Raw genomic sequence first — 24,194 nt, forward strand, 5'->3', positions numbered from 1 at the left:
ATTGTTGGGTCTTTATCATACAATATAAAGTGCCTTTAAGCAACTGTTGTTGTGTTAGGCAGTATATTAATAAAACAGCATTGAACTGAAGACACTTAGAAACTGATATTGACCAGAAATGTGAATTAAAAAATAAATAAATAAAAACAGAAGTTCAAGCTTTAGTAAAAAGTGGCATCATCTTTATTCATCTTATAATTTGAAAATGGGGAGTCTACAGCATGGGCACATGGAGAGCAGGAAACTGCAGGGACAATGAGGTTCAATATCCTTTTTTTTTTCCTCTTCTCCTTCCAACGTTCTAATAAAATGCCAACAAATTTCTAGCTACATTTTTCCCATTTGTGCGGGAAAAAAAAAAATCAAAGATTTCAGCTGTTTCATCAGACAACTGCTATATTCACACAAATCCCAACATAAACATCCCAAAAACCCAGTCTGACAGTTCTCAAAAATAAAATAAAAAGAATAAGTTTACGTTCTGCATGTTGCACAGAGTGGTAATGTAGTACAACTGGGTGCGAAGGAACCAATATAGACTACAGAAAGCACACCAAACCCACACACGCCGACATGTGCTTACATGTACGCACAAAAGATAGATTTCCACCAAGTCACAAACACACACGCGTCATTTTAAAAAAAAAAAAAAAACACAAAGCCATCCAAAAAATAAAGGTTATGTTTATTTCTGTGAAAAGTCTGAAGGATAATTTGTTATCTGTGTTAGAAAAAAGCAAGTGTGTATCTGATAAACTAATGGATTACACTCTTAAAAATGCAGAACATCTACATTTTCTCTTATGCACAGGAATGTTGGACATTTATTTCATTAAAAAATACAAAAATAAAATTAAGAAAAAACCAAAAGACATCCACAATCCAGAATAGTCTGAAGGTGATGTGCTGGGAAGGGCAGAAAGGTTGAGGGAGGAGGGGCAATCTCGTTCTTCTTCACTCTGAGCCTCCTTTGGTCTACAGCAAATGACCAGAGTACTGCTTCACACTGAAATAAAAAGAGTGAGAAAATAAACAACACACACACAAGGGCGGGGGGGGGGCGGGGCGGGGAGAAGAAAAAAAAAAAGAAAGAAATGTTGCACATTGCAAGCAAATGGTATTGTAAATATGAGTGGGAGCATGAATGTGGAGTGGAAAGAGACCGCAAATAGGAGAGAGGCAGAGGAAAGAGGATGAAAATGTGACTGAAGTGCCTGAAAGAGAATGAGGAAGACGAGGAAAATAGCAGGGTGTGGTTAGCCCTTGTGTCTAAGCAGGTGCAGCACACTGAAAGGGAGGAAGGAGAGAAAGGAAGAGGGAGGAAGGGTTAGTTAGCATGGCAACACTACCCTACTCAAGAGAAAGGGCGGCAGGTCTACAGTTGTATTAGCATTCGGGCAGTAGCATCAACAAGGAAGTAGTGTGTATTATACGTGCCTACTGGTTGCCAAGGGAGACAGAAGAGGAGGAGCCTGTGCTGTTTGGCAGACTGTGATTTGTTGTCGGTTGCTCTAACTAAAAACAACAAAATCACTAGTCTTCCACACAGCAGCAGCCAGGGGAAGAATCAATCCACTCCCTGCTTCACAGTGAAACGGCTCTGATGGCAAACGGACTGTTTTCTTTTTTCTGCTTTTTTTTCATAATAATTTAACAATCATATTTCAGGGGATAGATGTGACAGTCAACGAAATATGCCTATCACATCAACCCTTAAAAAAAAATAAATAAACATGTTACGTGATATGTACAACAGCTGTTAAGCTTGTCTGTTCCGTCACAGCCATTTCATGTAAGAGGAAAGTTTGTACTAGTTGCACGTTGCATGGGAAGAAAGGAAGGGGGTTAGTGAAGAAAAGACAGCAGGCAACAGAATTTCAGAAACCCAACGAAAAGTGGACTAACAGGATGTAATTTCAATATAACATATTTACAACCTCAACCAAACCTTTCCCCTATTAATGTGAGGTTCAATGAATTGAGGGAAAATTAATCTTCCACACATGAGCAGCTCTTCTCAGCATAAGTAAACGAGAATGCACTTTCTGCATTATACTTTTAATGATGCAACCCTCACTCATGAGAGGTCAGTTGACAACTGAACAGTTTGACTGAGGTTTTCTAAAAGTTCGAAACTAACATTACAAGTTACTGAGCCTTATAAACACAACTTGAAGATATAACTACCACTAGCATGCTATACCAAGAATTTCTAAATCAAAAACAGGATAAAAGTCACTGGAATATACCGAGCCTATGTCAGGACTTGCCTGTTCTGTAGGAGGTATTGGGCATTCTGGATCTGATCCTGGGTGCCAGAAATGGTAATGATTCGGTCCTCAGAACCTTCCAGAGGTTCATCGATCTTGATGGAGGCCCCAGACTCATGGCGGATCTGTTTGATCCGCTGGCCTCCCTTACCAATGATAGAGCCAGCCAACTGTACAGAGTAAAAAAAAAAAACAGGGGTGGTGAACAGGGGGCGGGCAAAATGTTAAATTATTTTAGGTTCTGTGACTAAAGGTGCATGTAGGTTGACAAATCCAAATTGGAGACGCAAAACATAGAAAAACTTTACTCAGGAAAAAGGGGGGTGTGGGGGGAGGGGGGGGAATAAATAAAAATACATCTTGAAATTATTTTAGGTAGTGTTTCGTTTTTTAATAAAACCAATAATTAGACATTAAATGACTTGTCTACTGTGGATATTCTGTTGGCAAATTTTAGCTGCTGCACACCTAACAGCAACTCTCACACACACAAAATTAAATGCCACTTAAATGTCATAATGATAATAACATAGTGCAGATAACATGCTTGGATTGCAATGTACAGTTCCAATCTTTATAATATGGGGCACAGTAGACAAATAAAACAGATCTTCCCTAGGTGTAAGTTTACAGTTCCATATTGTCATTCACTCACATCTTTAGGGATCGTCACTTGTGTGGTAATGACAGGGCCACCCATGTCGTTATAGGAGCCACGACCACCTGATGGCAAGAAGAAGAGGAAAGGTAAGAAAAGGGAAGGAAAAAAAAAAGAAATCTTTTCTAATCACATTGACTGATGAAGTGTAGAGGCTCACCTGACTGGTAGCTATCCCATGAGGAACTGTTATCTGAGCAGAAGAGGAAACAAAAAGAACACTCAGTGATCACCACCAAGACAGGCCAACAGTTGTTCAAATGATCCCCCTTGATACTAAACTTAAACCCATAAGTGGGTACACATGGCAAAGAAATCAAGAAATGTGTTAAATCATATTTAAATCTCTACCTAATCCTTAACATTTGCTGGAAACATGTTTAAAATCAAATGTCATTGCAAACAAATTTCTTTAAAATTCACAATACAGATTTAAATTAACATCCCAAATTCATTAGCTGCAATATCCTTTTAGCCCATTTATATTTGCAACATATGAGAAAATTATTGTCACCACACTAAATTATTAAGAATTCTCCAACCTGCACTGTTGATTAACACGTTAACAGCATTGTAACCACATCCTTGTCACACAATACAGGATGTTTAGCACTTACCATATCCTCCGCCACTCTGTAAGAAACACACAGAAACACAGACCGGTTACATACAGCACAATGAAATCCTTTCATCTTTACATCCCACAGATCGTACGCAAAAATGCACGGATGCTGAAGCTGCAGCATCCATGGAGTAGACTAAACTAAAAGCCACCCAGTATTTCATCCATAATACAGACTCCTCCTCCTTCTCTCCCTCCATCCCCCCTCCCCATCTCTCCTTGCATCTCCATCAGCCCCCATTTTCAGCTGCTATTCAGCTGCTGCTGTCACCAGGGCAACAAGCAATTCAAATAGCTGTTGCTGAGCAACGGCAGGCAGTATCCTGCCAGCTCTCAGAGAGGGAGAGGGAGAATGAGGGAGAGAGACCTTCCAGTCTGTCAACAAAGCATTATTAGTGCTTAGCAACCAACCACGGCCACCCCCTACCTCCCTACCCTTCCAACACCCTCCCTCACTTTACAGGAAAAACAGGCTGGCCGTGAAAAGTACACAGTAAGAGGGCAATTATAGTTGATTATTATGGGGTGTCTCCGGCTGTGGCGATTACGGTCATTTGGTGGGATGGTTTACACCATGCCAAAGCTAGCTTGGATCCATGGCTCATTTGAGTGTATGCACATTCATTTGCATGAGTGACGACGTAATGTCAACTAGAATTACCACCTTGTTATTTTATTCTTCCGCCAACCAATCAAATTTCAATTTACATCCATGCCTGCCCAGCCCTGCCCTTATCTAAAAAGTTATCACTTAACCATTTTATACTCTTTGGCATTTATGATCAGTTTCATGGTTACATAATTACACAATATATAATGAACTGTTTCAAACTGTTTTTGATCTTTGGCCGCCAAAATGAAATCAGTTCATACTCTAGTTCAAACAAACTTGTGCCAAATTTTAAGAAATTCGCCTCAATCAGACAGACGTACAGAAAGAAAACCTAGAAACAAATCCCTCTGTTATGGCAGTTGATCACATGCCGACTTGATAAACCATTATTGTCATGACAGGATAATGGGACAATCACAGCATATTGTGTGGCGATAGGACCAACAAGTATGCTAGGTTGTGGACACTGGCACCCAATGAGATGCTAGTACCAGAGCCGCATGCATTTAGCAAAGGGTCACTAACCATGCTATCGCTGTAGCGATCCGGTCTGCCTCTTCTGTCACTGGTGATGGAAGGGAGGGGTGGGCAGAAACAGAGAGAGAGATGTGGGTTGGGGTGGAAAGAAATAGAAAAAGCTTAGAAAAATGCTTGACAACATTCCAAAGAAAATTTCTGGTCCAGGTCAAACTGCACACACACGCTGAGCAAGATTACAGTATAAACACATTTCCTCTCAGCCATCTTCCCACACAGTAACAGGAACAGCTCTGACAGTGTTATGGTGAGAGGAGTGACAGGTGGTGGTGATGATGATCAGAGCCAAGGGCTGCTGAATTCCCCCCCCCCCCTACACGACTGAGCTAAAATAAAGAAGACTGAAGAAACACATTTGGATGTACTTCGTACTTTTGCTTTTCTTAAGAACATACATGCACAGATGTTAATATTGTGATAAAAGTCTCATCATAACCTAATATCATGTAGTGCTTTTGCTACACTCTTTCCCGACGTTTTGTTAATAATATCAAAGCTATCTTGACACTAGAAAAAAAAAAATCATAGAGATATCATCAACAAGGCTACTGTCAGGGTATCATAATAGCTTTGTTCTTGTTTTGTCATCGCAGAGCTTACATTTTAGAATTTTTAATAGCCCCGCCCATAGTTTGACACGCAACATAATTTTCTTAAATTGGTTTATTTCAGGTTGGATTTAAGAGTCCAAAATGATGCAACATTATACATCTCTATATATTAAAAATATTTTAAATCAAAAGCTGCCATGTGAAAACATACCCCTTAGCAGGGGCTGTAAGTGACAAGCATCACATCAGCACATGACCCTCACACACCACCACAAAATAACCATCTAATGAGTAGCACAATGAATGTGTTACCAACACAATAAAGAGCTTGTCATACAGTGTTGCTGTACTGTCCTACAAAGCACTCCAAGTAAATGGGCTGAACATGTGAATGAAGGTTAGGGTACTACAAAACAAACCGTAGTATTTAGTAGTTAGCAATACGAAAGAAGAGTAAATCTTTTAGTTTCTCAAAAATGAGCAGAAAAATGTGTAGAGCAGAGGAAACGTGGGGATACCTTAACAATTAATTTTCATAAACTCCAGAAAAATTATCCATTTCATTTGTGAATGTAAATTTAGGCTTTCAGCAGCAGCGAATCACTCCAAACACACACCGATGGGCAAAATCCCACTGGCGTTAACATGAAGTGAATTACAGAACATCTACTTATAATGCGACAAATGCAGATAATACAAACCAACGGAAAATCAGAATGTCAAAGTATCCCTGTTGAGATTAGTTAGGAGGTTTAGTCAAAGGTTTAGGGGCAGAAACTTACTTTGACCTCTCATCTGAGCCACGGTACGAGTCATAGTAACGATCATCTCTGTGGGCAAGATGGAGATGGGGGTCGGCAAAAACAAATAAACACACAAAAAAAAAGATACAAACACACCCAGATAATGATGAGCACATACACTTAATGAAATGATAACCACTCAATAACATACAGAATACTGGACTTAGTTCGTCTTACACAAGACAACTGAACTAAGTTGACCCTAAACAGAATGCATCTGAATGGAAAGAAGGCACCTGAAGAGATTAAGCTCTGTATATGGACATGTAGGAGGAAAATGAGCAAGTGCTCTCGAATATAGAGTTGCTGTTTTTTTAACATATCAAACTCAAGAAGTGCTAAACAGGAGTAAAAGGACTCAACTTCGAACTCAAATGTTTATATAGAGATTTAAAATGTGATGTCATTCAGGGGTAAAACCGCAAAGGATTCTGGGAACTCGTGGCAAGAGGTACTAGCGCACGTAGGCTTTTAATTGAAATTACATTACACAGCGATAAAAAGAAACACAAAAAATGGCAAGAAGCTGTTGTATTATTAACTGCAATAGCCGGTCGCATGACAGCCATGGGAAGCCGACGGGTAAAGAGATCGGTTGTTATCGGATTACGTCGTTGAAGAGAAATTGTTCGAGCCATGTTTCCGAAGTAACAAAGAGGCGACGGATGGCCTGGATTGCAGCCATTCAAAGACCAAATATAACGTCCCAGAACACTCCAGCTCACATGTTAGTCTGCTCCAAGAATTTCCACAAAGGTCAGTGTTTTGTAGTAGTTAATACGTTATTTTTCATAACATAATTGGTGATATAGGTTACAAGCAAGTCTGGCGCTGAACAGAAATTGTCGCGCTATGCTCCTTTGTTTATTGTGCATAAATAGTGAATTGTCCTGACACAATATTGCATTTCGCTTCTGTTATTACCATGGTACATTGACAAAAACATGTACTTTTATTCACAGGATAAAACATGTTTTTTTTGTATCACTAATTGCCCAGTATGATTACAGCATACAATATTATTGTCACTGCTACATTTCTGTAATGCGAACCAGAAATTATTTCCACTACTAATTAATTATTGTTGAGCTTAAAAGTCCTATTAATAAACGGTTAACGAATGTGTATTTATGAAGACAATTTGTGAGACTGGTAAACTTACCTTTGTTCGTACGATGGTCTTTCGTTCTACACGGTGCATTTCAAGGCCCTGCACCCATCCGTCTGTAAACTGTACCTGGGCTTGTTGCAGTGACCTGAAGTTGCTAAACTTCATGAGTGTATGCACTCACTCCAAGAACCGTATAATTATAACTATGAGCGTGGTGAAAGTTGGGCAGCACGCTAACGTCTTTTGTCCACTCTGTGTGCTCATAAAGGTCTGACCCTTCCACTCCTTTGATTTTTTCCTCATATCTTTTCTTTGACTTTTCATCAAGTCTGTCTTTGTGCTGACCGGCATTGTTCTCCTTTGTTTTGTACATAACTTTTTTGGGGGACAAAGAAAAAGCAAGAAGGTATTGGAACCGGAGAATGAACGTTTTGCGGTGCTGCAAATGCTTGCGTTTGATGCATTGTTTTGATTGTTTTGCCACGAGTACCCGGCGTGCAATGCGCAAAAATCACGTGGTCTGTCAATCTCTATAGTCATTAAGCTCTATAGTATTCAGCAAATCAGTGAATGCTTACAAGATGGGCAATGTATTCTTATTATAACAAAGTCACTTAAGTGGGAATGCCTTGGGACAAGACTGATTTGTGCACAAGAAAAAGCAAAGCAGGAGAGCAAACTGTATGTTATCTGTGCTCATCTCTTACCCTCTGTGTGGGTGTCCCATTGGCATGTTGCGTCCACGGCTACTCCCTCTACCAACCCTACTCGGATGTGGTGGGGGAGGACCTCGGCGGGGGCTCATTTCATCGTAATCTCGACGTGAGGGAGGCATGGGTCCCCGTCCCCCTCTACTTGAGGGCATTCGGTCAAAGCTGCGCTCTCCATGGCTGGACCGGCTACCGCGCATTGGGAAACCTCCCATTGGTCTGCGTCCACCCCCTCTCTCCTCAAACATCATGGTAAAACCACCGTATTCATATGTTTCGTCGTAGAAGTTGGGGTCATAGGGCTGTGTACGGCCCTTTATGGGAGCCTGAAACAGGGAAACAGAACATTCAGGCCTGCCCAGAGCGTCAATTTAATTTACAAGAAAACAGAGGGATCATGTGCAACAATATTATTATTTACGTATTATTTATTATTATATGGTTTAAGTTCTGTGAAATTATCATGGATTTCATATTGAATTAAAACTCCCAACCAAACCTAAGGCAACTTAAAAAAAAAAAAAAAGAAGAAGAAAAAGATTCCCATAGATCAGCAATTTTCATAAATATATGAAAATATTTAAATATTTTAATTAAATATTTTAAATATTATAAATAGCCGCAAAGATAAATAAACAAACAAACAAACAACTCCAGAATAGATAACCTTACTTCAGATATGAGCTCCAGCATAGTCTTGATACACTCCACCACTCTCTCCGTTTTACCACCAACCAGAACTACACGGTCTGTCGACTGGGGACAACACTCCTGAAACAGCTTGATGCTGGTCTTTGTGTTCTGGAGACAAATACAGACACACACACACACACACGAGTGGACAAAGAAAACAGATGCTCATTTAACAAAATCACAAGGCTGTCCATTTATTAGGGAAAGACAGATGAACAAAAGATGGCATTTAAATCAAGTCTAAGAATAATATAAAATTTACAAACATAACAAAAACAAATCTCCATTTTTTGAAGATACCTCACGCAGCTCCTTGATCTTGGCTCCCTTCACTCCAATGATAGAACCGGCCAGGCTTTGGTGGATCAGCAGACGGAGCTCACAGTCAAAATCCATCCCATTGTACTGCTGGTACTGCACGGGACATTTAACATATTCAAACCATAATACAAATTTTATACATCGTTACATCCTCATACACCTCCTGATTGCCAATGGGAACACATGAGCATACTCAACCTAAAATGTAGCTTAGAGGGAAAATTCTAATATTTATTCTTTAAAAAAAAAAAAAAGAAAAGAAAAAAAAACCAAACAATTAATGGTAGATAGAGGCACATAGAAACAGTGCTATACATAGTCACATCAGACTGCCGACACATACAATCAGAAAGCCTTTAAACCAGTGAAGTTTGACCTTAAAAACGACATACTAGCAAACACGCTCACACCTACAACAAGCATATGAAATTTTCAAAGTATCTCTGCAAAGCAACTCACATTTGCAACTAGTTTTGCAATAACTTAAAATTCGGAGGGGGAAAAAGAAATAATTAAATAAAACAGGGGTATAAAAGTGCTCACCTCTTCCAATGTTGGGATAATCTTCAGCAGGATTTCTCCAACAGTTTCAATGTCTGCACTGATGCTCAGGATGCTTCAGAATTCATCCATGCGTAAAAATTAGAGGGTGGGGTTGGGGTGCCGGCAAGGCATCCCAGGAGGAAGGGAACAACATTTTAGATTATAGAATTCATACCATCCCCCTTTTTGCCATAGAAAAAACTGTCAAACACCAAATAATGATTCAGTGAGACTAACACAGCTAAATTAAATATTTGCGTCCAGTTTTTTTTTTTTTGTTTGTTTTCTAAACTTTACATGTTAGGTCAAGGTTGTTTTTTAATCTCTGTAACTGGCAAAAAGCTGGCACCCAAACAATGCAATGAAAAGGAAAGTCTTTGTCCAGAGAAGGAAAGCAAAGAGACAAAATTAAAGGACCCAAAGAAAAGTGACTGCATTTGGTGACCACTGAAGAGGGGAGACAAGGGAGGTTTGAGGAGGAACTGGCAGGAATGAGCACCAATGGTGCCAAAGAGAACTCTAAAATCTTAAAGCAGAGTTTGGTGGATGCAAACCACAAACATTTTGACCACAAAGACCCCAAAATTTGCAAAACAGTATGTTTAAAAGCGGAGAGGAAAATCAAATAAATAACCCCATCGCTTTTTTTTTTTTTTTTAATTACACACAACCTTTTTTCTTTAAAATAAATAAATAAATAGTTTGGACAGTCAATTTGTAGTTAAAATGTTGGTGTCCACACCCACCTAGTGACAGTACAATAAACACTAGTTACTGAGGAGGAAAACTTAAGCACAGTTTTTACATGGGAGCAGAATGTTGGCAGTTGAAGAGTAAAAGAGCAGATTACACCATGGTAAATGAAGTCTGCCACCACTCGAGTTTGCTTTGGTTGCTTTTTAAGGGGATGGGAGAAGCAATAAATATAAAACCAAAGAATGCAAAAATGAGTAGGACAGAGATATCCTGTATTTTCAATGGCTTCAGCAGTCAACCAAGTTCAGATAAAGCAGAAGACAGGAAAGGAAAAAAAAAAAAAAAAAAACACAACACTTGAATCTCAGCTTGCCTTTTGCGTTTCAGAATGGATGGACTACTGTAGTTTATCAATATAAAAGAAGGGCTTCACAAGGAAGGAATGGGATGATGAAGCAAGTGAGCACATGAAACTAACAAAAAATTAAAAATAACACCAGTATATCCACTCTGAAAGGGGGAGGGAAGTGAAAACACGAAAGATAAAGAGGATAGATGATCAATTTAAAAACAAACAAACAAAAAAGAAACCACAAAAACACACGGACATATTGCACAGATTATAGCAAAGATTTAAAAAGATAGTGGCAGAAAAACCCTGACAACACCAGCCTAAGTTTAAATGCTGACGTGACTTTAAAAATGGCATATAAAAGGTTGTTCACATGGCTTTTACTGGATCAACAGGCAGATTTGGACATGAAGGTATTTAGGCATTTTGACTCAGGCTAATATATTGTATGAACAGGTAGTTTAAAAATACAGTGACTGGACAGAGGCAGGATGACTATTCATCTCTTCTTGTTTATTTGACCTGTAGTCAGGCAGTGAGAGGGAGGAGCTTAGGGACATACCGCTCAGGCCCACTGCTGTCTGGGACTGACACACTGGCTTTGTACTGGGCGTGGCATGGGCAGGGGCCAGGGCCATTCGAGCACAGATGTCAATCAAGTAAGGCGCCCATTTAAGGACAGGGCACGATTATGGGCAGGGCCAACCAGGGTGTCAGGTGGGCGGGCGCAGGAGGGGCCATCCAGAACATGGGCAACAGAGGAGGAAGTGGGCAAAAAAGTAAACAGTAAAATAATAAACAAGGGGAGAGGGAAGAGGGAAGAGGAATACATTTTTAATATACAGGCTCTACACTGTTCAAATGTTACTTTAATTTGATTCTCTCAGAGATTGGTTTGTCAAAGAGAGAAAAGGAGGAAAAGTGACATTGGAAAATGGGTAATGGCATATCATTATCATGAAGAGTTCAATGTTGGGGAATAAACCAGAGACAGTGAGAAAAGAGGGGGACAACAAATTGTTGAGGGCTAGAGAAAGTCAATGAAACTCAATGAATTAACAACTGGCCTGTTTGTCTAAACACAAAAAAGAAGGAAAAAAGCAGCACGTGACCTTACAAACTCAGCACTGTGCTCATAAATTTAAATTAATAGGAGCACCAGTGTTTCCACAACAGCAGTGTGACAATAAATTATCATTGTGAAGAAACAAATGGACATGAAATTGGGCCTTTGTGCCTAGGGATAGTTTAGCTTAGATGATTACATAATGTTTATGTGAGAAGAAAGACAAAACAAAAAACAAAGATAAACACAACCCCAAATGGTTTGTCAGAGGACCTAATGGACAGGAGGCTTATAAACTGTGCTTCAGCTATGCACTGCCTTGTTTACATGGAAGAAAATACCAAAGCTAAATATTTAAATATATTTGAATAGCTATTACTGTAAAAATAATAATAATAATAATAATAATAATAATAATAAAAAATGAATAAACAAAAACTGCTGTCCCATAAGAGAGGCTAGTCAGGTTTTAGAGGCCAGTGGAAAGAGAGAAGGAGATAGAGATAGAAAAACTATAGAATAAAAAATTAAAATCCTAAACAAAATTAAAATTCAGGCTGCATAGAATAGATGTACTCACGTCTGTACGCAGGGCTTTGATGTTTTTGCCACCCTTCCCAATTACAGCTCCTGCATTCTAAAAACACAAAGAACAGATAAGAAGAGTAAATATTAATTATGGTGCTGCAATTAACAGACATTACAATTAAATGTGAGGAGAAGTATTGTATGAATATAATGAAGCCTGGAAATTAATTATTCAAAAGGTATAAATGTAATGAGGAGAACAGAAAGAAAACCATGAAAAAATACATTTAAAAAAAACAAAAAAAACAAAATGGTCTGAGTAGGAGACATTGTCAGTCTTACTAAAGGGCTACCCACAAGAATGAGACAAAAATATAAATAATCACATAAGGGTTCAACATGAAATGTGAAATGAAAGGGGAGCTGATTTACTTTGCTCTGCAGGAGGATGCGAAGCTCAACCATCTCATCCGAGTTCCTGGAGCGCTTGAATGATTTCTGCTCATCTGCATCCTCAGCGGGGCGCTTACCTGGCAAAAGGAGATAAAAACACAGCATGACAACACTGCGCCAGCATGCACGTGCGCACACACACACACACGCTTCAACAAGATAAATTAAATATTCAGTCGAAAGAGAAAAGTGATTTCAAACTGTTCTCCCATTATAAGCTAAACATATACAAATCTCCCTCTGCACATCTAAGAAAGAAAAGACTTCTTTGAATACACAAACACAATTTTAAACATAGACCAGTGAATATTTAGATCCCTTACTGTAACATAAAAAAGTAATTACTTTAATCTCCAAATACACAGATTTGCCAACCGTGTCCAAAATCTGATGTATTTAAACAACATGCGAAACTTTAGAATAAGGTTTTTACCGTTAGTCTCTGTGTTGCTGAATGAAGCCTCTTCTTGCTGATCAATATCTGTCTCCATGGTCTTCTAACAGAAGAATAGAAGAGCTGAACACCTCGATCAGGGATAGAGATGGTAGCAATTGGGAGGGAGAAGCAGAAAACTGGCCCCTGTGATCTGAGGTTTTTTGTTATCATTGTAAGAGCAAGAAAAAAAATGAAGAAATTAGACAAATTATCTGAGTAAAGTAGATCGCAGGACTGACATGGAAGAAACTGGCCGATCCCAGAGACTCACCGATATTTATTAGGAGAACAAGGGCGTGTTGAGAGGCGGAACTACCGGAGCAAGAACCAAACAACTCCTGCGACCTGAAAGAGAGGGAGAGGCTAATTTAAAATACTGAAATGATGGCATATAAATAGAGAGCGCGAGAAGACAGTTCGGTAAACACCAATGATGGGTTTAAATTCTTATATTTTATCCGCAGTGACCGATAATCAACTAAGACCACTGTTATCAGAATGAACACCGTTGCTAAATGTTATCAGCTGTAATGTGATCACGCACGGGGTTTGTCTGGCTGAAGAGGGAGAAACCGCGTCAGCTTTATAATCAGGAGTTAAATAGTTAACACTAACATATAATGGCAGACCAAAAAATAACTTATTGCTAAAAACAACAAGGCGAGTGTTGTGTTTTTTTTTTCTTAATATAAGTAATATATACACTATATTAACCAACAGCAGCCAAAAGATAGTGAACTGGTGACCAGATCGAAAGTAAGCTGGTCCGGTTAAAGCTAACAGGGACCGTTGCCTAAGCTGCGGTTAGCCCGCAGTGAAACGCTTCGAGTTCTTGCGCTCACATTAAAATTTAAAACTTCACTACTTCTCTGCACCACTTTGCTCTTCAAATGCGAACAGTAACGCGACACGGATCTAACGTGAACGAGTTGCTAGAATATAACCAATCGATCAATACAAAGAGTACACTAAGTCGCACACGCTAGCAGCTAGCTACTTTCGCCATGTTGTCTTAATTTCGGTTCAGCACAAACGCAGCCAAGCAGAGCGGGTTGCACCAAACAAGCAATACAGTGAACAAACAAACATTAAAAGTGTAGTTCTCATTATAGTAGCCGTGCAGTTCAACAACAAAAGGCACAAAAATATATCTTCAAAACACAAACCTGCAGCAAACACCTCGCTCGTTGCCTCTTCCTTCTCCACCGAACCTGGAAATAAAATGATAAGACGACTCACCGTGTGCTGATTGGCTGAACGGAGAGCGACTCAAGCAGGCGATAAATCCGATTGGCTACAACGAACGCCAATCACGAGAACCGTGGCGGTACGTACCAGTCTGTTTCCGGACACGGATCGACAGCTAACAGTGGCCCTTCTAGTTATTCCAGTTTAGAAAGATGCGATTTGCAAGGCTAATGGTCACGTTCTTTCGACACGAGTGTTTGGTTTAAGTCCTTCTGTTGTGAGTAGGGACTTCTGCCGCTGGATGCTTGTGTTCAGGTTTGTTATATAAGTAGGCTGGGTTAATCAACTTTGGCGCCTTTCTACCTACTTGTGCAATACTTGATGGACGAGTCTGCCCCCGTGCTTCTCAGGTAACATATACACACCAGCTAAATGGTTATAAACACTTTTTTTTGGTAAAGTTTTCCTTACCTGATATCCCTTTCATGCTCTCCAACAGCAGGGCTGGACAATGTTGGGAAAAATATATAATTTTTCTGATATTTTCGCATTCCCGATTTGATTTGAAATGCATATTCTCAAAGCTGAATTTCCTCTTGTTTTTCACACTTTACGTTTAAAAGCACAACTGCATGAAATACCTGCAAGACATAAACATAATTTTGTAAGGTAAGGATAATGATAAAGACATCCGAAATATTTGTCGTAATTGAACTGTTTTCATTGGCGATTTTAATTTAAAATTAATAAACAGTTCAGTCCTGCAACATCTGTTTACGTCTGCTTAAGATCACGTGCAGAGACAGTGTGGTTACCCTGTTCAAATAACCCAAGAAAACAATCAGATACAATAATATTATGTTCTTGTTATAAAACAATCTTTTCCAAATGGCCCCAGTGGTTTGAGGGCTTTACCAAGAGACTAGTGTACAAAAAAGCTCATCCTGCAATCTAGTGAGGGTTAACATTCAACACTTTACCTTGAATTCTTATTAATTTTTTTGCCTATTTGGAGTATTCACTTAGAAAACAAAATACGATAAACGGCAAGGCCAAATTTATTCTAAGATTTATTCATTTAAAAGCTAACATGTTAAAACACAGCTTAACTATTAATCCGTCATGGGTCACTGGGGACTCAGCTCAGGGATCGTTGTAAATTAAATGTAGAATTTTATCCCTTCTTATATTTTGCACTTACAATACAGTCAAGTTAAAACTACATTAAGTAAAACAAACAAAGAAACAAACAAACGGTGCACTACAGATAACTACTGTGTTGCATTTTTTTTACCTGACCACCACCAGACACCTCAGCTATGCACTTACATATTTTTGTAAATACAGTTTTTATTTATTTATTCTTTACTACATCTTAATTTATTTTTTTAGTGTTTACTGTGTAATAGACAGTTACACTACAGTCTTTTTAACCTTTTGTTGTGATTTTGTGTGTTTTTTTTCTGCACACGTAATTTTGTTCAGTCAGTGCATCAGTGAATCATTGACTGAATGACAATAAAAAATGTGAATGATTAAAACTCTAAATGTGTTATTGAGTAATTAATGAGAAGTGCGACTATGATATGAATACCTGAATTGAAATAATGTGGCTAAAGCAGCTTCAGAATAAGAATGTGGCTAAAGCAGTCTGTGTATTCTGACAGAAAGCAGCTGGGAAAGCAGAAGAGAGCCAAATACACTTAGAGGAAGAGATGACTCCTGGGATTCAGGCAGTGGTACGTGCTACCCAAGCATGGCTGCAATCCTCCTGGCATGTCCAGGTGCCCTTTGCCTGGCTAGAAGCCTGTGTGGAGTGGCTACAAGGAGAGGCAGGAGGAGAAGCTCATCTGTCCCAGCAGCAAACCAACCAGCAGGTAGGCATGATGTGCGACTGTCTCAGTGTACAACTCGATAGACAGAAATCAAATGCTTTTTCTTTTTGTCAACAAAAGTCTCAGGATTCCTTTACTACCTGTTTCTTGATATTTCTCCAGAGCTCCAGAAACTCCAGTATAGATTAAGAGGTCTTGTTTCCACTTATTGTCTTATAAGATGTTCGCTCACTTATTATGACATGGGTTAAGTATGGGTCACATGATAGAAGGTGGTCAGGGGGTGGATGGTTACCCCACTTTTTCCTCAAAGATGGTTACTGGCTTCGATGTGAACATGTGGATTTGATGTGGTTCATGCACATTTTATCACTCTTGGTAGAATTACCCAGTTTGAGCTGAATAACATCTGTGACACAGCAGTTAGTTCGGTGTCTCTTCCTTTTTTGCATTCATGTGATCTTCATATTTGCAAAATCCTGCACAAATATGCAGCTAGCAGAAGGCAAAACTCAAACAACCCTGGGGCTCATAACCAAGAAACAGAAGCCCAAGACCATACACATTTCTATCACTGTTAGCTGAGAACAAGGAGCTCATGCTAGAGTAGGTAATAATGAACAAATGTGCGTGACTGAAGAGTGAAAGGACACATTCTGGTCTGACAAATCCTGGTTTCTGTTACAACAAGCTGATGGCAGCATGAATCCATCCTACTCGGCGTCAGCTGTCGCAGCTTGCGGTGGCGTCATGTGGGGAATATTTCCCTGTATTGACGCATCATTTGTATGACACAGTGTACCAAAATATTGTTGTCGAACAGTTGTCTTTTTTTGTTGTTTTTTTTCCACTACATGCTTGGAAGAGGACAACGTTTCTTGTGGGGGTTTTTTGTTTTTTGTTTTTTTCAAGGCACAAATAATCACCTCATGGTTTCAGGAGCATGCCGGTTCATTCAACCGGTCCTGAGATCTCAACTCTGTAGAGCGCGTTCTTATTATAAACAAGAAATAAAATATCTGCAGGCATTGCTAACACTACCGAAGCACTGAATTCATCCAAATCCCTGTGACATTTCTTTCTTACTCTGTTAAATCATTTTTCTGTAGAGTTTCTACTTTTTTTTCTGGGTCTGAGTCACCGGTATCTGCAGGTAGCTTTGCACTAAAGCTTCCTTTAAAACAAAGGGTTGTTTTAACTGTGCGTCATTTAAAATACATATACATATAACAAAAGAATAAATTATGGGACTGGAAGTGAACATAATAGGTCCACTCTATGTGTAACTGCTGCTGAATGACAGTAAGTGAACCAAAAATGAATCTCACTGCTTGATGTGGTTTTTCAGGCGCTGGACCAATGGCTGTTAACAGACCTCAGAGACCTGGACTTTCCTGTCCTGCCTGAAGGGCTCGCTGAAGCCCAGAAGACTGAGCTCAGTGGCACCTTCTGCGTCCAGGTACAAACTTTCATGTTACATAGTTCATCCAGTTTCTTTATTTATTCTTGTTGTTGTTGGGGACAGTTCTGGTCATATTTTCAACAAAAAAACCAAATTAAAAAAAGCATGTAAAAACAGCAAACAATAGACTGAGAACAATATGTGTACCAACAGCATAAAACCCGAGCTAAATCACATAAAGGCAAGTCACTCAGCTTTTCACATTGGGAGGGGGGTATTTAGGCGTTCCTTCTGCATTTATGTAGTCTAAAATTGGAGTTTTTGTGTGTATTGTGTGTACATTTGTTATTGTTGTTATTTTTGCTTTTTGCATCGGAGAGGGAAAAAAATTGCAAAGCAAGCTCTTGAGGAAATATAGCGCTTGAGTTAATGGTGATGATTAATTTGGGCTGTGCATACAGATAACTCACCTTGCTGGTAACACCAACGCTCGGTTGATCATCGTGCACGGAAATGGAAACATGACAAGAGGTCCAACTCTGTTTTAGGTCGACTCATTATTGGACATCAGTCAGCCGGCGTATGGTCAGCTGCAGAAGTGGAGGGGCACAGATTGTGCCAATGACGAGGTGTCTGCAGTCACACAGACCACCCAGAGGCCCTGGGAAGCCAAACCCACCCGTATGCTACTACTGCAGGTCAGAGTCTTATGTGAATCATAGTTGCCATTAAAAAAAAATCTCAATTGAGTTACAGTAAAAGCCTTTTGAATTAATGCCTTTATGTAAATAACAGTAGCATTAACCTTAAAAAGCAGGTGTTGAATATGTGATGATGCTAGTTGTCTTCTTTCTAACTAAGACACAAGTTTGGGTCACAAAAGGGAGATCAAAAATTGCAGATTTAAAACTTAAAATTTCATTTTAAAGCTTTGGCTTTTTGCATCATCCAGCATCTTGTATGTCTGTGTCTTAGTAGCTTTTCAGCATCTCACAGACAAACAGAAAAACATTCAGGCACTTCCTGTAGAGACAGAGCTTTAAACTGTGTTGTTAATAGAAAATATTGTCTGGACTCGTCTTGACTGCAGTGGCACGCAGTGTGTCCAGCACTTATCTGTGACCAGACTTTATCTTTGTATGTTCGGTTGAGTGGAATAATTCTGCTTCTCTTCCTGACTGAATCAGAGCGGACGGTACCATCAGTGAGAGCATATGAAAGAGTAAATTGCAGGAATATATGAGGCAGACTCTAATTTCCACCATAAGTAATATACTTTTCAGTGCATGTTTTTTTTCTTTTCTTCAAGAACAGTGCAGGTGTTGCTTAGAAACGTTGCTGTGGCTTTTAATATTATTTTAACTGTTTCTCAGACTATTTTTGATCAAAGAGTCGTAGATTTGACCAGGACAGGACAGCCAGCGTATATAATCATATTAAAAGAAATAGAAATAACAGTTATTTCCATACTGAATCAGTCTACATGGGTTTTAGAGTCTAAACAACCTACAGTGCTGTGGAAAATTATTTATTATTCACAATTTCTTTTTCTTTTCTTTTTTTTTGCATATTTGTCACACTGGCATGTTTCAGATCATCAAACAATTTTGCATTTTTAAACAATAATAGAGAAACATAAACTTAGTAAATATAAATTACTGTTTTAGAACTGTGTGTGAAAAAATAATTGCCCCTAAATGTCAGATGTGACACCTTTGTCACCAAGAACTGCAATCAAGTGTTTGTGATAACTGAGTGAGTTGTTCACATCACTGTGGAGGAATTTTGACCCCCTCATCTTTTCAGAGTTATTACCATTCAGCCACACTGGAGGGTTTTTGAGTATCATTGACCTGTTTAAAGTTATGCTACAGTATCCAGAGTTATTATAAGTCCAGACTTTGACCACGGACACTCCAAAACCTCCTTTCTTCTTTTTTTTTTTTTTTTTTGAGTCATTCAGAGGATGATTGGCTCACGTGTTTAGGATCAAACTGATGGAAGGACATTCTCCTTCAGGATTTTCTGGTAGAGATCAGAATTCATGGTTCAATCATTTACTGCAAGTCATCCTGAAGCAGCAAAACAGCCCCAGACCATTACACTACCACCACCGTGTTTGACCGCTGGTATGATTTTGTTCCTATGAAATGCTGTGTTAGTTTTACACCAGATGTAACGAGACTCAAACCTTCCACAAAGTTCAACTTTTCTCTCATCAGTCCACAGACTCCCCCCCCCCCCCCCCCCCCAAAAAAAAAAAAAAAAATATGTACATACATCCCAAAATAGATGTTGTTCTGGAGTCTCCTGGATGAGCTGTGGGTGAGCTCTTAGAGTAATTTTAGCAGACCATCCACTTCTGGGAAGGTTCACCACTGTTCCACGTTTTCTCCATTTGTGGATAAACTTTAAAAATGGTTTTGTAATCATTTCCAGACTGATAGATGTCAATGATTTGTTTCTCAGCTGTATTTCTTTAGATTGTGTTAATTTAAATCATTTCTTGATTTAGCAGGTTTGGCAGTAAACCTGGTTGTGGCTAGTCTAATTGAACTCAGTTTATTTTTAGATAGTCATATTTCCCTTATTTATTGAAATTGTAAATTAAATAAAATATACTAACTTACACAAATGCACAAATAATCTACTATGTTTTTTTTTGTTTTTCTAATTTTCCTTTATGCCTTAATACGTCTACATTCATAAGTAAAGAGCAGTTACAGAGCTGTTAAGTTTTGGCCCGGATATTTCTGTCTAAATCCAAACCCTCACATATTTATGATAGCCTCCAGACAACAGCCCACGAGGTCTCAGATCACTGCAGAAAATGAACTGAAAAATTCACACAACTGTCTTTTAATCTGTTTAATTCACACAAAAAGAGAAACACAGTTTTATTATAGATTTGCATAAATGTCATCACAATCTTTTTAGTATTTACGTGTTTTCTGATCAAACATGTTTGATTGCACAGGTGACAGATGGAGTTCAGAGCCTGGAGGCTATGGAGTATCAGCCGATCCCTGCTCTCAGCGCGGCACTCAGGTTAAGGATTGATCTGTAAAACATGTTATTGCAATATCGTGTCTTTTTACTGCTAGTTATTTGAAAAAAAAATTAAAGGGCACATGTCTGCCTAAAATGAAATAAAAGTCTTTTCCTCCTAACAATATTGCCTCGAGTTTTATAGAAACACAAGTATCCAAGCACAACGAGAAATGGATGAAATGTTGTTTTTATTGTTAATTAAAAATAAGAACTAGACATTTTCCTGAAATGTTGCTGACTCTTGCAGGCCCGGTGCAAAGCTGCAGCTGCAAGGAAAGATCGTTTGCAGACTTGGTGTTTTGCTTTTGGGGCCGTCCAACATCAAAATCCTCGGTGGTGAGGTCGAAGACCTGGTGGACAGGAATAACCAGGTAACCTCTAACGATTTCTCGTACGTTTGGTCTCATTTAAAATAAATGTTTCTTTTGATTTCTCTTTTCTTGTATAAAACTACACAAAGATATTATAGGATTTTGTATAGCAATAAGATGGAGTAGACCATACACATTCAGTGGCTTATTTTGATACTGTTGTGATAGGGCAGGGTGCTGTGTCGGACACTGGGACTTCCTGAGCAGGAACAGGAAGGAGAGGAGGCTCCAGCACAACAACAAGGTATATGTATCAGACTCTGTGTATCTTCAAAGATCATCCATCATCTGCACAATGTGACACTACATACACTTTATTAGAAATTTAGACATTCTGTCTTATATGGCTTTGCTTTTTTTTTCTTCTGTAATCTAACCTGCCCATTTTTTGAAATTATACTAACATATATGTTGTTGTTGTTGTTTTTCTTTTTCTTTGTTTTAAGGTAACCAGGAAGTGGATGATCTGGATCTTGATGATGCAGAGCTGTTAGCCAGTCTCGAGGCCCAAGAGGAAGTTGAAATGCTTCAGGTTGAACCTGCCCGAGACAGCGGCTACAGCACGCTGCATGAGGCTTCCACTCAGTCTTCGAGAAGCTCGTCCATCAGGAGCCTTGTCCCAGCCGCTTCGTCCAGGTGGGTGGTAAACAATGTTATGTCTTGACATTTCGATGCTGCAAAGCCTCACTTTGCACTGTCGTGGAAATCGTGGCATTTCTAGTTTTAACATCACTTTTATCTTCAGGGAAAAAAAAGACTTTAAGATGGTTTTAATGCATTCGTCTTACAGCGTCTTCACAAAGTTTTCTAATAAAATGTCTTTATGTCACTGCGGCCGGTGACGAGAACAACATTCTTAACAAATACGTACTGAAGGCAGTATACCTACAGCAGGAGGAGAAATCAAAGGGTAGATTCAAATGTCACGACAATTTCCGTTTTATTTAAAGTTCATCAATTTCCTGAAGAGACAGAAGCTGCTGAGAATAAAGTGGAACGTACACCGGTCATTTTGAGGAAGGAGGAAAAAGACAGTTCATATGTCATGATATAAAATGCTAAGCGAGTTGTGCAGGGTACAATTATTTCCAGGAGGAATGAACTGCAGAGTCACTAGTTTACACTGGCCTCATTGACTTGCACAGAGAAATAACATTGTCTCATATTTAGCTGTTATATCGCTTCAATGTTGTGATGATGAATATTCAAGGATAGGATGATGCAAAGTGTTGTCGCTACAGTTTTTTCAAATTTATGTCTGTGTGAACATCTTTGTCCAGTCTTCTGTGTGCGCTTTGAACAATGAGCTGATTAACCCCGATGATTTAAAAGCCCTGTTAACTCAGTCCAGCATAATTTGCTGTTGTCTTTCAGAAGTGAACTCTCCACCCGCTCTGACAGAGGTGGCTCGATCCGAAGCAGCAGAAATGGTTTAGACCAGGGTTACCTAAATGATGACGAACACGCGGAAGCTGACCTCTTTGACTCAGTCCCCCCCGATGCAGTTCATCAACAGATCCAAGATCACAGCATGGCAGACGAAGACTTTCCTGACGAAGACTTTGACGACCTTCCTCTGGAGGAGCTGGACAGTGTGATTTTCCAGGAAAATGAAAGTGTCCCCACACCATCTGACAGCAGTTACAGAAACACACCACAGAACAGCAGAATAACAGGAAATCCCAACAGAGCAACAAAACCCCAAGCTGCTCTGTTTGAATCATGCACTTTGAGTGGCTCTGAGTCACGACTTGGGTCTATCAACTCCAGATCCAGCGCAAAGAAAAGGGACACTAGAAAAGCTTCAGAGCAATTAACCAAGACAACTCCCGAGCTATTTCTTTCTCCAGCAGCTTCAGAGGCAGCACGTGAATTATATTTGGCTGCTAATGACGAGATTGATTTTGTGGATGAAGATATGAACTGCATTTTGGAAGAGGCAGAAACCAGTGGGAAGACTAGTGGACCAAATGAGATCCCTGTTCACCATAGGTCTAGTAGAGACACCGAGAGCACTAGCTACGAAACAGAAGCTTCAAGACCGTCCAAACAAAATGCTCGGAGTGGCAGCACACTCCCTCCTGTCATTCTGACCTCTCCACCCTTTACATACTTGTGCTTGCTAGAAGATTTAATGTCCAAACCACTTCTCCACACCATGGAGATCCATGTCAAAGCTTTCATTGTGACTCTCTTGGGAAAACTGAGCAGCAGTAATGGCGTTTGGAGTGTTTTTGCTACAATATCTGACGGGACCGGTTACCTGGACGTGGAGCTGTCCAATGAAGTTTTGACAGGCCTTCTGGGCTTCTCGGTAGCAGAGAAGGGAGCCCTGAAGCGTGACCCATCTCGGAGAGGTGAGCTGGATGCGGGGATGAGGAAATGCCAGGAAGAGCTTGTGGACATGTGCTGCATTATGACTGTTATTGTTCAACCGGAGGGCAGGAAAGCGGTGGTGACCAAAGTGGACCCCGTCAGCGAGAAAATACTCCAGGAGCTCGAGCAGAGGGTGAGGGACGGGAGAAAATAAACATAGTGGTTGAGGGGAAGTGGACGATAATGAGAAAATTGCAGGCAGCGGAAAAGTATATTGCCCTTAGGCAGAGATAAAAAAATTGCCAACAAAACTGTGGCAGATGTAACATCACTCAGTGGCCTTGAAAGTTTTCTTTTCATGTAATGAAACTAATAGTTGCGTTGCGTGGAAGGAAAAAAATCACGCTAGTTTCAGACTAAGGTAGTTATTTTAATTGGTGATCAACCTGCCCTTCTGCTTCAGATTTGGAGACCAGAAGGTGTGAAATGATGATCAGCATCCCATCTGCTCCATGTGAATGTGACGTTCTGCCATTTGTGATTGGAGGATTTCATTCATCTATTCATTGTGTTGTTTCCCACTTAGAATGCGCCGCATTGCTCACAAGCACACTAAACAGATCCAAAAAACAAAGGTGGTTATGTGCAAATCAGATCAGACATCCCGGTTTTCAAGGCCCCGAATTCTGCTTAATGCTGAAAACTACCCAAAGAGCAGGGCGAAGTATACAAGATGAGAGGAGGGATGTTGGGGGGGTGGGGTGTTAGTCGTCTGATTGTGGTAATGAATTGCCAGCCTTTGCATTCATTCAGTACAACCATTACTTCTTACTGAAAAGTGATTGAATAGCCAAGGGCAATGCGGGTCTTTAATAAACTCCCTCAGAGAAGAATGAGTGGAAAGAAAGATAAAGGAGAGGCCATGAGCTTCGATTATTTCTGTTCATTACAGAGTCTCGTCTGTTTTCGTCTTTTAAGAACGCGCATACCACAAATTTAATACATTGTCTGCATTTACTGTATCTTCAACGTTTTTATATATACATTTTTTTTGTCTTGCGCTCTGTG

General features: G+C 39.6%; 2 protein-coding genes across 3 annotated transcripts; one reads left to right on the top strand and one right to left on the bottom strand.

Annotated features, from left to right (window-relative positions):
• Positions 1 to 160: 160 nt before the first annotated feature.
• Positions 161 to 14,219, bottom strand: hnrnpk (heterogeneous nuclear ribonucleoprotein K). 2 transcript variants are annotated; one of them, XM_085179016.1, is made up of 17 exons: positions 14,130 to 14,219; positions 13,235 to 13,308; positions 12,961 to 13,114; positions 12,507 to 12,604; positions 12,127 to 12,183; positions 11,043 to 11,086; positions 9,433 to 9,505; positions 8,869 to 8,982; positions 8,548 to 8,676; positions 7,873 to 8,201; positions 6,034 to 6,081; positions 4,689 to 4,728; positions 3,546 to 3,561; positions 3,089 to 3,121; positions 2,926 to 2,993; positions 2,271 to 2,440; positions 161 to 1,006 (listed from the first exon to the last, which is right to left on the bottom strand). In XM_085179016.1, exons 3-17 carry the CDS (start codon positions 13,016 to 13,018, stop codon positions 976 to 978), a joined length of 1,308 nt encoding a protein of 435 aa, XP_085035142.1. In that variant the 5' UTR covers positions 13,019 to 13,114; positions 13,235 to 13,308; positions 14,130 to 14,219; the 3' UTR covers positions 161 to 975. The 2 variants fall into 2 exon arrangements, with proteins under 2 accessions (XP_085035142.1, XP_085035143.1); XM_085179017.1 differs by lacking the exon at positions 6,034 to 6,081.
• An 85-nt stretch (positions 14,220 to 14,304) lies between these two features.
• Positions 14,305 to 24,019, top strand: rmi1 (RMI1, RecQ mediated genome instability 1, homolog (S. cerevisiae)). Its single transcript, XM_085179002.1, has 9 exons — positions 14,305 to 14,561; positions 15,819 to 16,028; positions 17,335 to 17,445; positions 17,937 to 18,086; positions 20,366 to 20,436; positions 20,687 to 20,810; positions 20,979 to 21,054; positions 21,257 to 21,446; positions 22,185 to 24,019. Exons 2-9 carry the CDS (start codon positions 15,867 to 15,869, stop codon positions 23,338 to 23,340), a joined length of 2,040 nt encoding a protein of 679 aa, XP_085035128.1. The 5' UTR covers positions 14,305 to 14,561; positions 15,819 to 15,866; the 3' UTR covers positions 23,341 to 24,019.
• The last annotated feature ends 175 nt before the right edge of the window (positions 24,020 to 24,194 follow it).

Source organism: Neolamprologus multifasciatus, chromosome 12 (genome assembly GCF_963576455.1).
Source record: "Neolamprologus multifasciatus chromosome 12, fNeoMul1.2, whole genome shotgun sequence".
Taxonomy (NCBI): domain Eukaryota; kingdom Metazoa; phylum Chordata; class Actinopteri; order Cichliformes; family Cichlidae; genus Neolamprologus; species Neolamprologus multifasciatus.

Bases quoted from the DNA above. Each gene is read 5' to 3' on its own strand.
- hnrnpk (XM_085179016.1), bottom strand. From the start codon at position 13,018: ATGGAGACAGATATTGATCAGCAAGAAGAGGCTTCATTCAGCAACACA. The intron at 9,506-11,042 runs GTATGTCCCTAA...TGAATTCTGAAG, and splicing joins GACAGCAGTGGGCCTGAGCG to CATCCTGAGCATCAGTGCAG. The intron at 2,994-3,088 runs GTGAGCCTCTAC...TCTTGCCATCAG, and splicing joins ATGGGATAGCTACCAGTCAG to GTGGTCGTGGCTCCTATAAC.
- rmi1 (XM_085179002.1), top strand. From the start codon at position 15,867: ATGACTCCTGGGATTCAGGCAGTGGTACGTGCTACCCAAGCATGGCTG. The intron at 20,437-20,686 runs GTTAAGGATTGA...TGACTCTTGCAG, and splicing joins GCTCTCAGCGCGGCACTCAG to GCCCGGTGCAAAGCTGCAGC. The intron at 21,055-21,256 runs GTATATGTATCA...CTTTGTTTTAAG, and splicing joins GGCTCCAGCACAACAACAAG to GTAACCAGGAAGTGGATGAT.